Source organism: Gorilla gorilla, chromosome 2, assembly GCF_029281585.2.
Source record: "Gorilla gorilla gorilla isolate KB3781 chromosome 2, NHGRI_mGorGor1-v2.1_pri, whole genome shotgun sequence".
Classification (NCBI taxonomy): Eukaryota; Metazoa; Chordata; class Mammalia; order Primates; family Hominidae; genus Gorilla; species Gorilla gorilla.
The window spans coordinates 119,384,593-119,399,912 of NC_086017.1; the positions used below are offsets into that span (position 1 = coordinate 119,384,593).

Genomic DNA, 15,320 nt, shown 5'->3' on the forward strand with positions numbered 1-15,320 from the left:
GAAGGAGGGAAAATGTTAGCCAATGGCTAGGGAAGACACAGGTGAAAACCCCACTATAACCACAGCACTAACAGGTAATGCGAACTCAGTCACCACCATTGCCTCTAATATATGAGTCACAAAAGCTAGAGAGGGCTCACTGCCGCAGGACAGGTAGTCCTTATTTCCCAGAGGAAGGCAATAAGACTGGGGAAGGAGTATGTACAAAGGAGCTGAAGTTGGGCACCATTCGCCCCTTCTTCCACCATGCTTGTTTCTGCAAAGAATTTGGTTGCTCACGACTTTCTTGCTATCAGTGCTGCCTTCTTCGTTTCCCTGATTACAAACAATTCACCACTAAAACTGCTTGGCAAGAGGAGTTTATGTTCCCATCTAGCTGATTGTGCATTTGCTTTCTACTTATCATTTGTGTTTTAAATACTGGCTTTGCATTGTATTCATTATTTTGGTCCCTTTTTGCAAAAACTGATTTTGCTTTGTGTTATGTCTATGAAAATATGCTTGTTTTTGAAAAGCACCCAGTTAGCATACATTTTGTGTGTGTGTTTAAGGTAAAATGCTCTGCATTTTAAACCAAATGTTATCACTTGAAAGAAACTTGAAGGTCACCTGGCACAGACTCTCTCCCTCTGTCTCTCTTTCTCTTTCTTTTTAGAAAAAGAACCTTGGGAGAGAGATGAAGAGAGTTGCCCATAGTCACATAGCTAATTAGTGGCAGTCACTACAATAATGACTCTAGAAATGAGATCATCCACTTCCTGAATCAGTGCTCCTGCATTACAGCCTGCCTCCTCTAACACATTCTTAGCTTTTTCTCCTCCAATTCTTCTCTCCAGGAGTAGGCTCACCACCTGCCTCATGATGAAGTCTCTCTCTTACCACCCCTGGAAACACTTAGTGGGGGATAAAAATTATCAGAAATCCTTTCTCATAGGAGACCCAAACCCTGACAGGGACATTTTAAAAAATGAAGTAAATGAACTCCGTCAATTTTAATTCCTGGTGTTCATGAATAATGCAGAGCTGGAAATGTAGATAGCAATGGATTTGAGGGAGGCAGCCAGGATTTTAACACTGGCTTTGCTGGTAAAAAGATATAAAGCCACATGACTTCATCTCTTTTGGCCTTCGTATTCTCATCTGTAAAGTAGGCCTTTTTCTATATGATTCCATATTTTTAGACAATTAAATATCTTTTCTAATATAAAGCTAATATGTACTTATTGAAGAAAACTTGAAGAATAACGTATGAAGAAAAGAATGTTTTTAATCACCCATAATCAAACAACTCAGAGATAACCACTGTTATGTACTGAAGCATTTCTTTTGAATCTTTTTTCTAGGATATTGATTAAAACAGGGGTAATACTATATTCAGTCTTATAGTTATTTTAAATAGATCGCTTACATGTTCTAATATAAGAATTATTTACATTTGGCTTTCGAATGGTGTTTTGTCCTAGCTCTACAACCACCTGGGCTTCTTCACTGTCACCCAGGAATTCTAGTTTTCCTTCTCGGGTATCATAATAATGCATTATATTTATTTTTCACATTTATAGTCTCATTTGGTCCCCACAGCAATGGAGGAAGGTAGACCGGACAAGTATTATTATCTCCTTTGATACATGAGGAAACCAGGGCTCAATAAAGTGAAGTGATTTGCTCTAATTACCCAGCCAGAGATGGTCAAGGACAGGGAATTTGATCCCAAGACTACCTGCTAAATACTCGTCATCACACTACTTCCATTTGACCCGAGTTCAAAAAAGCAAACTCCATTGTCTACCAGCCTGGGAAGATGAACAACTTTTGCTAACACTTGTCTCTGCTGCCAGTGCATTTCTATGAGGAAGGATTGTTTGGTCCAAAAAATTAACAGGAAATTATGTAGATTGCTATGTTTTAAGTAATTATTTATGGTGCTGATTTTAATAAATGCATCATCCAATTATCTCTAATGCTTAGGCTCAATTTTTTTTTTCTTCCTGGCATCACTATTATCTTGTCCTCCATTATCTAACTACCTGCGATAAGCCTCTGCATGACCAGTTCTGACCTCAGGGATAGTTCTGTTATCGTATTTGATTTGATGGATTATAATTAGCCTAAAATCCAATCACAGTCATGAATCCAATGACTGGAAACTGGGAACTGATCCAGGACTGGTCTGTGATGGAAATATAATATCCTCCATAACTGGCTTGAATTATAATTGGTCATATTAAAGTCTAATGTTGACTAATTCTGAATACTAGAACGACATTCAGCCAGTCCTTATGTTGCACTGCTGAATAATTTTGGATTAAGACATGTAGGTAGCTTGATGTTATATCATACTGTGAATCTGATTTCTAAATCTCCAATTAGCTGAAATTCAACACAGACATGTAAAGGTAGCAGGAAAAAGAATAACATTTATTTAGAGATTTAAATGTAGAACTTAGCCTTTTTTTTTTTAAGGCTAAATCCTCATTAACCTTTGTCCTTGCCTGTAACTACCAAGGAATTATGAATCAGGGTGAGCAAGTCTCCTAATTACCTTTTGCTTAGTGTTGGCTGAGTGACCCTGCTGACCTAGAAGACCGCTAGAGGCAAGGCTCCAACATCAGAAAATTCTGGAGAGCCAGAGACAACTTCAAAGTCTGCAGCCTTACCAGAGTCTTTCCCTTTCTTCTTCCCCACAATGTACAAACCCCACCCACCAGTCTAAGTCACAGGCCCCTCTCTCTACTGTGGCATTCACTGATAACTAAGAGGTTTCTAGGAAAGGCTTTGTCTGGCCATTCCTGCAGGTGTCTGTGTTACAACAGGGGCTCCTTGAAGAGAAAACCTGTCTTAGGATCAAGTGTGTAGGGCCCGGGCCTAGACTGCCTCCCAGCCACCCTCCTCTTCTGTGGGTACTTCCATTCCTACCCTGGATACTCAGAGGCCCTCAATTGCTCAGTTTCCTAGAGGCTGATCACACCCTAAGCAAATAAGTTAGGCTCTAGAACTGATGGCTCTTCTCTATCAATCAAATATCTTAGTCACCACCTTGAAGGAGCAAAATAAAGTGAAGCCAGCAACCACCACATGTCTCACCATCCAAGGCTGTGGCCTGTAGTAGAAGCAGCTCAGCTTCACTTCTTCTGAGGAAGGCTGCGGCTTCTCCAAGGTCTGACAGATCCATCTTTGTTAAAGCAATCCACCAAAAAGGCCCTAAACGTGAGTAGGCAAGATTCAACCTGAAAAAAAAAAAATTGATACAGAGAAGAAAAAAGTGGAAATAAGGCATCAAGCTCTAAATGAGCAACCATTCACATAGATAAACTAAAGAGTGTTAAGTTTTCCTGTAACTACCTGTGCCCCTTCTTTCTCTTCGCTATGTCTCAAATTTATACAAAATTGGACTCAAGAATATCTGACTCTAGCAGGGCTGACTTACCCACTAGACATAGAAGGCACAGTGCCTGAGGCCCACAATGCTTTTAGGGGCCCATGAAAATGTTTAATTTATTTTTAAATCAGAAGAAAAATATAAAAGTAATATGAATGATACATATTAATGAACAGAGCCTGGATTATATTCATCTTTAGGCCAACACAGTTATGAAATCTGATTTTTAATTTTTTTTGTGGAGAAATGGTCCTTAAAAGACAGAAGTGCCTGTAGTCAGTGAAAGTCATAATGCCACCCTGGGCCATGGAGTTCTGACAGGTGGTAGGATATTCCAGACGGAGAAACATCAAGTTGCGGACACTAGGCCCTTTGATAGGCGTGGAGGGGGATTTCGAGGTATCTAATTACCCCCAAGCAGACAGACCGTCATAGACAGAGTATGGTTACAAAGAGAAGTGATTCAGATAAATGTTCAGTAATAGACAGTAAAGGGATAAAAAGATAAGTATCTTGGCAGAGATAAGTGTCTGGGAGCAAATGATTTACAAAAATACAGGCACAGTTGGGCATTTGGGAGGCCTGGCCAAGAGCAGTAATGAAGAAGCCCAGGCTGAAGGTGGCAAGCAGGTTACATGGTGATGTGAGTGAAGCTGGAATAAATAAAGAAGTTCATTGGCTCAAGCAAGGCAAGTATCAGTCTTAGAGGGACTGAGTTGCTGGGCAAATTACCAAGGCTGAAGTCATTGAGCACCCACTGTATACCAAACACTGGACACAGTTTAATTTTCACACTTTACATTTGATAACAGGGAGAAGAAGAAATGGAAACTGGGCCTTCATGATCTTAAATGAGAAGCTATTCTATTTGGACAAAAAAAGTCTTCCTCTTCACTCAAGCGTGCAAGGCAAGTGTTGCTCATCACATTTATAGGTGAGAAGGTAGAGAAGGACTTGCCAAGTTTGCTTAGCTCAGGTGCTGTCTTTGAGGACAGATCAGCACCCACTTCAGAATGAACTGTAATCACTTACTATCTTGCAATGAACAAATCCAATAAACTAATGTATTTTACTGCACTTAATCTGCTCTCTCCTTTGTGGTGGCTTGGATAGGTATAGTGATACCACTTGTAGGATCTAGTTTAAAGGAGTATGATTTAAAGCAAAGCCTACTGGTCCAGGCTAAGAGTTAGTTTTATTTCTGCCAGCAAATAGGCATGTGACTTGTGGGAAATCACTTAGTCCCTGTAGATGCATTTTCCTCGCCTATGTAATGCAAGGACTAGTCTTAATGTATAGGAACATTTCCTAAAGTGGAGAGAAGAAAAGATGCTCAAGAGAAACAACATAAATGATGGCCCTCCAGAGATGGGACTGAAGGCAGCATTTCTCAGGGAAAAAGACAAAACTGATTTTTCTGTGGGTGAGCATTCAGATTCAGGTTTTGTAATCATTATAACAGCAATAACATTGTTAGACATTTGAATATAGAAGAACTCAAGGTGAAGGAAAGCTCTGAAAGTAAGGCAGAGAAATTTAGAAATAGATGGTAGGAAACATCATCAACTCTGTGGGCAGGAACATGAGGAAAGCAGTATTTTGGGAAAATGGCTCTGGTGGCATATTCTGGGTAGATGAGGATGAGGAAAAGCTGTAGTCAGGGAGACAAGTTGTGAGTCTGGATTTGTGAAAGAATGCACTGGGTCCTCCTCCTCTCTATATGTGTGACTTCCTAGTGGCTTGCACTCAGTAGACAGTAGAGCTCGGGAAGTATATTTGGAATATAAAAGATATCCATTAATACATGTGTGTACAAACTTCCTGAAACATACCTAAGAAATGGATGTCTGAGTAGTGAGAGCAGGAGATGGGTGGAAGAAGGAGAGAACTACCTTTCATTTCATTCCATTCTAGTCTGTCAATGTGTGCCATGTGCTTATATTTCATAATTAACAGATTTTTTACAAGTAGTTCTTATTATAACATCAGAGATGAAAAGATCACAGCAAAACAGAGCACACAGCTGTGTAACTCTCCTTCCAAGTCTGGAGCATTTAATATATTTAAAGGTGTACAAGGAACAGAATGTGTAGGAGCAGGCACTGGAAAGTAGGAAACATTAGGTGCCAGGAGTAGGGCGGGCCTGGCAACCATTTGGAGATAGGTAACTGAAGCCAAGAAAATGATTCACCTGAGCAAAAAAAGGATCGAAATCCTTCTATCTCCTTGGCCCCATCCAGCTTCCATTAACCCCCTAATGTCCTACTGACCTCTGGGTCCCTTTAGGTTCCAGTTGCACATATGGCTTTACAATTTTATAGAATAACACACTTGTCACAGCCCAGTCCTAGCAACATCTTAAAATAGAAAATGAAAGAGCCCGAATGCCCAAAAGAAGTAAACAAATTAACCTTGCCAGCAAAAGAATCAGGAAGCTATATTTTGTGAATGACAGAGAAACACAGATGAGTATAGAACTGAAGGTAATTCTCTTAGAGGAAAAGTTCATCTACATGTTGAAAGGAAATTATATTTGAGACTGGTATACTCACACATGTTTATCGGAGGATTCTGACACCATGATAAACAAACTTGTATCTGATACTGCATATATTTACAAGATAGAAGAGAGCAGGGGGCAGCACTGGAATCCTGGAAGGAGAATAGGAAAGGATAGGGCAGACGGGCTGCATGCACAATGCTGGGAGTACCTCACTTCTAGGACCTAGCTCTGCCTTTGAACATTCAGGAGCTTGATTTATCAATACATACTGATTAGGTTCTGGGAATCACATAACTATGCTCAGAAGTGTGCATACAATTCATCACCCAAACCATCACCCAAACCTGGACCTATTTTTTCTTACTGGGATTTTTAAGAGGGGATGCCATTAATATTTAAATCAGGACAACAAACTTAATGTAAGACTGACCCAAGTGAATAGGGACATATGGACACTCCACTAATAAGAGAATTGAGGACTTGAGATGGTAATTTCTAAACTGACAATGAATGTACACATTTTCCATAACTGCAAAGTCCAGGTTACTTGTCTGCATGATCCACAGGGCACATAGACAACATCATCACTATCAGAAGGTTGGATTCGGAGAAAGACATTAGATCATCATGTACATGACATAATTCAGTTTGTAACACAGCAAAATAATGCATCCTGTTCTGTTCTAGAGTTCACCTTTACAGGGACTAAGCACCATATACGCCACCAGTATCCTGTTTATATTGATAGGGCACAATTTCCAGGTGTATCTTAGTTACCAGTTGATAAAGTAAAGACAAAGAATGGGAAGCCCTTACTGGGAAGGGAGAGCTGAGATGTAAGCTTTTCCTCTTAGCCAAGAAAGAATCATGTTGGTCTGACCTAGCTGCCTTTCATAAAAAATATGTTTGAACAGCTGCCAGCTGAGACAAGTCATGAGCCCAGATGACCAACCATCCCTGTCTTCCCGGAACTGAGGTATTTCCCAGGGCTTGAGATTTTCAGTGTGAAAACCAGAAAAGTCCCAGGAAAACTAGAACAAGTTGGTCAACCTACTTTTAAGTGTAGTGCCTGTAGTTCTTTTAGAAATTCAGTCACAATTTTGGAAATTAGCTATTTTTATACTGGTTATATTTCTGCACCTATCCCCCTCTCCCTCCTCAGGTATTTTGCAAACACCTTGTTTGAAAACGTCCTTTTCAAATATACATTTGAATATATTCATGCAATATGTTTGTATTGCCCATCTGTAATTGCCCATGTTAGGCCCAGGGGTACAGTAATGGGCAGAATAAATACTGTGCCCTCTTGGAGTAATAGATTTGAATAGGGATAGAAGTTTCTTCTGTCCTGAATTATTATGCATTAGACAAATCTGTAGAGAGAAATTTTCACACTTTGGGGTGGGGGGTGGAGCTGGTCATATGGCAAAGTTCAGAAAAGAAGCCCAGAGGGAGACTGTAGAAGTGAAGGGAAGAGGTAAGCTTATACAGCCACGACTCCTAACTCACTAGTCTGAATGGAAACTGTAGGCAGAGTTATGTTTTCTTAAGATGAGAAAACACATTCTTCACATTATTGTTTCACAGGCTCTTTCACTGTCTCATTCTCTGCCCACCATTCCAATGGAAGGGTCTCATCCTGGAGCCTCCTAATCCCCTAGGATAGAACCCTTGGAGGCATCTCTAATTTTCCTTCTATCTCATGCCACATTCAATTCATTGTCAACTTTTATTGATAATTAATTTTATTGATAATTAATTTTATAATTACCAGTTCTTATCCACTTTTAGATGACACAGTTTGGAATGCCTGTTGAGCCCACACTCCTATTAGAAGTGCCTGCTCTCATCCACAGGAATGAGCTGCAAGTAGCCATGTCTGTAAGGTGACACTGGTGTCCTGGCCCAACTTATAAACCAGGCTTCAGTAACTGATCTGGGACAATCAGAGACAATCAGGGTATCCCCCTGGAATACAGATTTGGGATTTAGATGCCACTCTCCATCTGGGCTCTTTGCTTGAATGGAGTGATGCAAACTTGAGGGTTGAGGTTGGCATTGTGGTGTGGTCATATGGTGCCACATGCCCGCTAATCAGCAAAAGCATCCATAGAGAGGGAGTCACAGGGATGAGGAGAAGCAGCAATAAGGGACCAAAGGAAAAGAGAGATCACTTTCTTATATCTCAAAGACCCTTCCTGGTAACAGTACCTCCTGAGACCTATATTTAATTTCTGCCTTTGATTTTCATAAGCTCTCTCAATGACCTTCCAGTACATTCTAATTTCTTTCCCAACTTTAAATAATCTGAAGTGAGTTTTTGTTATTTGCCATCAAAATATCCTTAACTAACGCATTATGTCTCAGTCTCTGTCCTAACAAAGTTTCTTAGTTTCTCTCCTAAGATGATGTGAAGATTGTGTATAAAACTCAGCACATTGTCTGGTGCATAGTAAAACCTCAATCAATGTTAACTGTTCTTTTTACTATTCAACAAGCATTTATGCAGTCTTTGCACACTGTGCTAAATATGTAAGACAGTAGCTTTGCTTTCCAAATTGCTTAGTGAATCTGAGATGTGCAAAATCATAATGGAGGATGGTACCATGGGGAAGTAAAGAGGGAAATTCACATAGTGGCAGCTACCAGCTGAGTAGATGGAGGTGAGACAAGGGAATTGTCTATTTAGATGGTGATCGCTCCTGAAAGGTCACACTTTCTAGTCTTCTTACTGCTGACCACAGTAAATCTATCACTCAGCACTCTTTCAATCAGAGCTAGACAATAAATATGGGGATGAGGGGGTGCAGAAATTCATTTCACCTTGGCATTTCAGTGCCTTAACTATAAGCAGAAACTCAAATGATGCCTATGAAGTAAATTGTTAAAAGAGTTAAACTCTTTTCATGTTAGCAGTCCTGACACATTTTTAAGTTGGTTTCATCATAATTGATTAGATTCGCTTGAGTTCTTCATCAAGGTACGTTATTATGCATGTTTACTTTCAAAGCCTTCTACTGCTGGGAAGCCATGATGCAAGTAATAAGAACAAATATTAATATTCCTTTGAGTAAACAAACACTAAGCATCTTTTGACATAGCCTCTTCCATTATTAAAATTGGAGACAATGCCTGAAAATGAGAATGGATTTATCTAGATGTCAACAGCTGAAGGGAAGAATTATCAAGCACTTAAATGATCCCAAACAAGCTGAAACATATGTCTTAAGGCAGTAAATGAAACACATTTGAGTTACAAGGCCCAGTGAATGCCACAAATCTGGGGAAATGCTGCAAGATGCTCCTAATTAGGGACACTACTGGGTAGACAAATGATGCTGATGCTTCCTAGTATTCATGCTGCTGGGATAATCATGTTATGTGCCTTAACTCAGCAAGGTTTCCTCCATAGAAAATCTTAAGTGGTTAGTCTTTAGGCGCACACATCTACCACCCCTTAACCAGCTACGCTACCTGCAATTTATTTATTTATATGCAGCTTATTTCTCTACAAAAGCAGGGGTTTAGGCAGGTTTATCTTCTTCAAAGAGGAATGTTAAAAGGTTGAATTACAAATCAAGAGTATTGCACAAATATTGATTATTTAAAGCATTTACTTCAAAGGGTGATTATTATTACAGCTATAGGTCTCCAGGCAATGGAGTTTACACTCCTAGATTCTGCTCCCCGCTCCCCTCCCACTGGGATGTGGCTTTTCCTCCCATCCCTCCACAGAAACTGTTCTTTCTAATGATCTCCTGAAGAGAAATCCTAATTGTGTGCTTTTCAGTCTCTAATCCTACTCAACCTCTCTGCAGCATTTGACACTCCCTGGTTGCTGGGGTCCCTTCTTCCTTTTCTTCTCTTTCCCAGTTGTTCATTTACTAATCAAAGGTCCATCCACAATACAAATTGTGAGTATCATTGACATTTCTTTTTTGCTCCCTCTTTTCACTAGTTTCTATCTCCCAGCTTTTGCTGGCTCTTTAATCCTTTCCAGAACTACCTTCTCCTACACTTTACTACCTCCCAATCTCTGATCAAAATGCTGGGTCTCTGCACTGAGCTATTCACTATTGATCCAGAGAAGAACTTCTGATTAAATTTTTTTTTTTTTTTGAGACGGAAATTTTGCTCTTGTTGCCCAGGCTGGAGTGCAATGGTGCAATCTCGGCTCACCGCAACCTCTGCCTCCCGGGTTCAAGTGATTCTCCTGCCTCAGCCTCCCAAGTACCTGGGATTACAGGTGCCCACCACCATGCATGGCTAATTTTTGTATTTTTAGTAGGAATGGGGTTTCACCATGTTGGCCAGGCTGGTCTTGAACGCCTGACCTCAAGTGATCCACCCACCTCGACTTCCCAAAGTGCTGGGATTACAGGTACCCACCACCATGCATGGCTAATTTTTGTATTTTTAGTAGGAATAGGGTTTCACCATGTTGGCCAGGCTGGTCTTGAACTCCTGACCTCAAGTAATCCACCCACCTCGACTTCCCAAAGTGCTAGGATTACAGGTGTGAGCCACCGCACCCGGCCACCTTCTGATTAAATTCTGTCATGCATTCATTTTAAAGTATGTCCTCTTAGGATCTGTGGATTAAAAGAGTAATAAGACCTCAAGAAGTTTCCACTCTAATGGACATGGACAACAGAGATATAATCAGTGACTATAATTCAGTATGATAAATGCTAGGTGCTAGGATAGAGCAATGTACAGGGCCATACAGGTCAAGGAGGCATAACGCTCTCACCTACATTTGTATTTTTAAGAATAACAGTTTACAACTTAAAGGAAGGAATCTCAAACATCCCTGAAATGATACCTTTGGAGACAGTGCCAATATACTATTTAATAAAAGCAAATCTGAGTTCTGAGTGTGTATCACACACCAGGAACTAGGTTAAGTGTTTTATACATAATAACTCTTTTAACTTTACAGTAGCTCTATGAAGGATATATGTAATAACCTTTATTATATGAAAACACTGAGTCTCAGAGAACTAGCAAGTGTTATCTCTAGTTTTAAATCCAGATACATTAAAGTCATTCTTGTTTCCTACTTTGTTCACCTTTACATCCAATCAATTGCCAAGCTCTGCTGACTCTTTCTAAATATCACTCAAAACCAACTCCACCTTTCAATCACCCCTGCCAACATCTGCATCAAGGCCATCATCATTTTTCTGGGGGCGTATTGCTGTATTCTCTCAGCAACAGCAGCAGCCAATCCAGAATGAGGCCCCCAAGTAGAGAAACACAGTTACTGTACTATCTTATTTAAAATCATTCCGCATCCTATGATAAAAGCCGAACAGGTTAACAGAGCCTATAGAGCTCTCCATCCTCTTGCTTGACTGACACCCACACCTCATCTCTCTTGCTGTCTCATCCCCAGGCCTGACCTGGCTGGGGCACTACTAGTAGATGCCAACAGCACTCTCTGACCTCTGGGTGTTCACACGTCATGTGACCCCTGCCGGGAACATTCAGCCCTGTCCCTCATCTGGCTAATTCTTAATCATCCTTTGGGTCTTCAGTAAGCAACATTTCTACAAGAAGGTATTCTCTAGGTTCGTTCTGTCAGCTAGATGTGTTCTTAGATTTCTTTGCTACTTGCATCATGATAATTTTCATCCTATTTTATTATTATTTGTTTAATTGCCCATCTTCCTAATGAAACATATGTAATCTGAGGGCAGGACTAGGTCTGCAGCACTCAGAGAAGACTCTAGTTCTTTGGGTAGAGCATTAATAAACACGTAGGGAATGAACCAACAAATAGAGCAGACCCATCAGTCTGACTCCTGAGTCCTTGCTCTTAAGCATGATGCTATACTTCCTCCTTGGCTGAGCTCCAGCCAGCAAGGAGGCTGATGTTCTTGGTTAGAAAAGCATCTAACCAAGATGCAACATGTCCATACAGGCAACATGTCCTTGGTTTAAAAAGCATCACCACTTCATTTTTAATTTGGATGAGAAAAATTTAGATTTGTGGTTCAAAAGAAGTATGCTAAGGATAAAAATCAACTGGTATACCATATCAAGAAAACCAGACTGGTAAGGAAAGATTTAAATAGTTTATTTTTTAAATAAAGGTATTTAAGTCAATACATCTGAATTGTATTGCTCCAAGATTTTTGAATCCATGGAGTCTTAGAACTAAAAGTTCTTTAATAACAGCTGGCTCATTGCTCCATATTTTACAGGTGAGTATGCAGGGACCAGCAAAATACATGATTGGCTCACATTCACCAACCAATAACAATGGAGCAGGCTGAAAGTATGGATAGTTTTGAGCAGAGTTGAGAGAAAAATACTGATGATAGCTCTATGAAGAGAAACTGAAGGAAACTAAGATCGAGGGCTATACTTTTGTGCTTCAGAATTCAAGGCAAATATACCCTCCCGTAAAATACTAGTTAATACCACAGTCACGGAATAAAGATTAGCTGAAATGGAACATTGTCATGATAATATTCCTTAGGGTCAGTGACCCACGATCTGCATAATAGAGTAACACTTACTTTAGAATTGCAGGTGCTGTTATTCAGCACAAAAGACATGCATTAAATATATTTAGTGATTCTAAAAGATGATATATAAATTCAAGGTATTAATAGCATTATTTTCATTGATTTATTGGTTTCATATTTTCTGAATGTTCTTAACTCAGGATAATTATGAGTTTTAACTAAGTACAATTGTAGTCAACATCTTTGCATAATAGATATTCAGATACACTTATCTAAAATAAAACTAGAATATTATGTATTCCAGTTCAATTAAATATAACAATTTTTTGAACATTCAATAAGTGCCAAGAATTGTCAAAATGCTTGGGATACTAGAATAATTAAGATGTGGCTTCTGTTTCAAGATTTAAGTCTAGCAGGGACCAAGATTTGTCAATACAGTTTTCAGTATGATAAGTAAAATAATAGACATACATTCTCCAAAAGATTACACCAGAAGTAAAACAAATTGCTGTTAAAATTCTCACCTCAGAGCAACTATTCTATTCTATGAATACACCATCTTTTTCTTAAAATATTTTGTTTCGTATAACAACCCCCATGCGAAAACTATCAGTAAAAATAGCAAATTGTTTTTAATACCCGCTATTCAATGTATTGGTGGAAAAGGGAGAGATAGAAACCTACCTTGGAAAGATCAAAAGAAATGGGCAGACCAGTGCTGAGTCAAGACTTTATACACTCTTGTCAAGGTCAAGGATGACAGCTTCAGTCAATTTTGCCATTGTTTCTAAATTTGTCTACTGGTTTTTAAGAAGTTGAACCCTTGGATCTGGATTTGGCACCCCAAATGTCTCTGAGGCAAGGGTATGAGATGTCAGAAAACGATCCCATTTCTATAACCAAAATCCGCAGACTAATTTAACTCATTCCCCAAATGCTTGCTACATAATAGGATTAGACAATATTAAAAGAGAAGCCCCAACACCATCTCTGGTGGCATCAATTTTGGAGTCTTGGGCTCTAGTGCTATCTCTCCAGTGATTTGGAGCAATTAAGTTAAGGGTCTCAACATTTTCCATATCGCCAAGAAAATAGTTAATCATAGATATCTACTATTTATTTAGGCTATTCTGAGAATACTAAGAAAGAATATTTATTAAGGGTGGATTATATTCCAAGTGATTGTTCCAATCAATTTGCATATGTGAGTTAATATAATCCTCATAACAACCTTGTAAGATAGGGTTTATTATTCCCATTTTACAGATGTGGAAACAAAGGCAGAGGTGATAAGCTAGTCATTTTGGGAGACAAGATTTGAGCCTAGATGTTGAGCTTCAAAATCTACTCTTGTAATAATTATAATATATAATTTTTATCTCATACATCTCATTTGGTTCTTTAATTTCTTCCCCCCCCCTCCCAAAAGTGTAATTTTTAAAAGTGTCTTGTCTATCCAAGGAAATGTATTTCTATTTGCCTCTTTCAACATTGAGAAAATTTTCTTTTACTGAGTGTCTAGGTGAAGCAAACAGCTAATTGATTGCTACAAAAGGGGAGATTAGCCAGTCGACCCTTGACTTTGAATTACTTTCTTAGGACTTATAAGCTTTTTACAAAACCTGAAAATGTCTTTCTGGAGCAAAGGACTTTCTGAACTTTTCTAAAATGACTTTTGGGAAATGATGTTAAAAAAAAAAGGAAACTCTTTGAGTTATAGGAAATAGTTCATGCAATCAGTTCTCACTACTCATGGGTCAGTTCTGCATAACTATTTCCCAGACCAATTTATTAACCATTTCCATTGAGCAATAAAAGAATAGAGAGACACCTCTCCTGAAGCCTATTACAACAGCATTGAGGGCAGAAGTAAACTAATAAGAAATGCTGAAGCAAGTACTGTATAATTATACCCAATCAATTTTTACCAAAATGAATCAATATGGCAGTCTAACTGAGATGATCTTTGTTGCTTCACACAGGAATGTGATTTAATTAGAATCTCCAGTGATTGTAAATGGGTAAACTGAAGTCACCAGTATCCTCACAGAAATCCCAGGCAATATGAGATGAAGCAATAGATACAGCACCCTGGCTGGCTTTTTGTTCACAGGAAATGGACATTAAAGTGCCCTACTTGGCCTTTGGGAGACTGCAAACCATTTTCAGGTGTGCTTGGGGCCTGAGTAAAAGGGTGTGGTATTGTGTTCAGACATTTGTAAAAGATTCAGTTCAGATAAAGCAGACAAAACAGTTTAACTTGCATTTCAAGGAGCTCTGAGGATTCAAGATGTTCAGTTGTGGAAGAAACTAACAAGACCGGTTTTAAGAGGGGTTTAGTTTGAAATAAATGAGAGACAGCTGTTAATAGTAATAAGCCTGTTTCCATTTTTGAAAGGTTGGGAGGGACATGCACCAATAGACTCGGAGGGCAGGTGGTGGGGAGCAAGAGGAGATGTATGTGGTGAAGACGGTGGAAAGACAGAGGGGGACTGTGGTTCTATCAACAACAACAACAAAAATCCCAAGAAAGGGCATGAGGCATGATCAGGGAGATTCTGATGTGGCTTAGTGGGTATTTGGTAGTTGACAAATCTAAAGGGTAGATAGGTGTGGTGACCCTGGAGATTCAAATTTTTCCTAGGGCATTATTATAACCCCAGGAATGTGAGGCAGTGTTACTTCTTCTCTGGGTTGAACAGAGAATAAGGATCAAAACAAGGGTCTTAATGTAAAGTAAGTGGTGTATTTTAAAACAATCAAGTGAGAATAAGCTCTGTCAATAGTTGCTATATTCAAATGATTGAATTCCATAGAATCTATGGATAACTGACTTGACAACAAAATTAAAGTAACTATGCCCACCATAGAAGCCCCTTTGAAGATTTCTTGCATGTTGACAACCACAAGTTGTTCTGCTTCACATGTAGTTGATCTAGTAGTGTAATTCACAGAACCA

At 39.2% G+C, this 15,320-nt stretch overlaps 1 protein-coding gene across 2 annotated transcripts in view; it reads right to left on the reverse strand.

The window, feature by feature from the left end:
- MYH15 (myosin heavy chain 15) overlaps window positions 1-15,320 on the reverse strand; it is a 173,182-nt gene that overhangs the window by 130,668 nt on the left and 27,194 nt on the right. For both annotated transcript variants that reach the window (XM_031009296.3, XM_055383530.2), the window contains one exon: window positions 3,085-3,227. In XM_031009296.3, coding sequence (XP_030865156.3) covers window positions 3,085-3,172 — 88 coding nt within the window. In that variant the 5' untranslated portion in view covers window positions 3,173-3,227. The remainder of the gene's footprint in view (window positions 1-3,084; window positions 3,228-15,320) is intronic.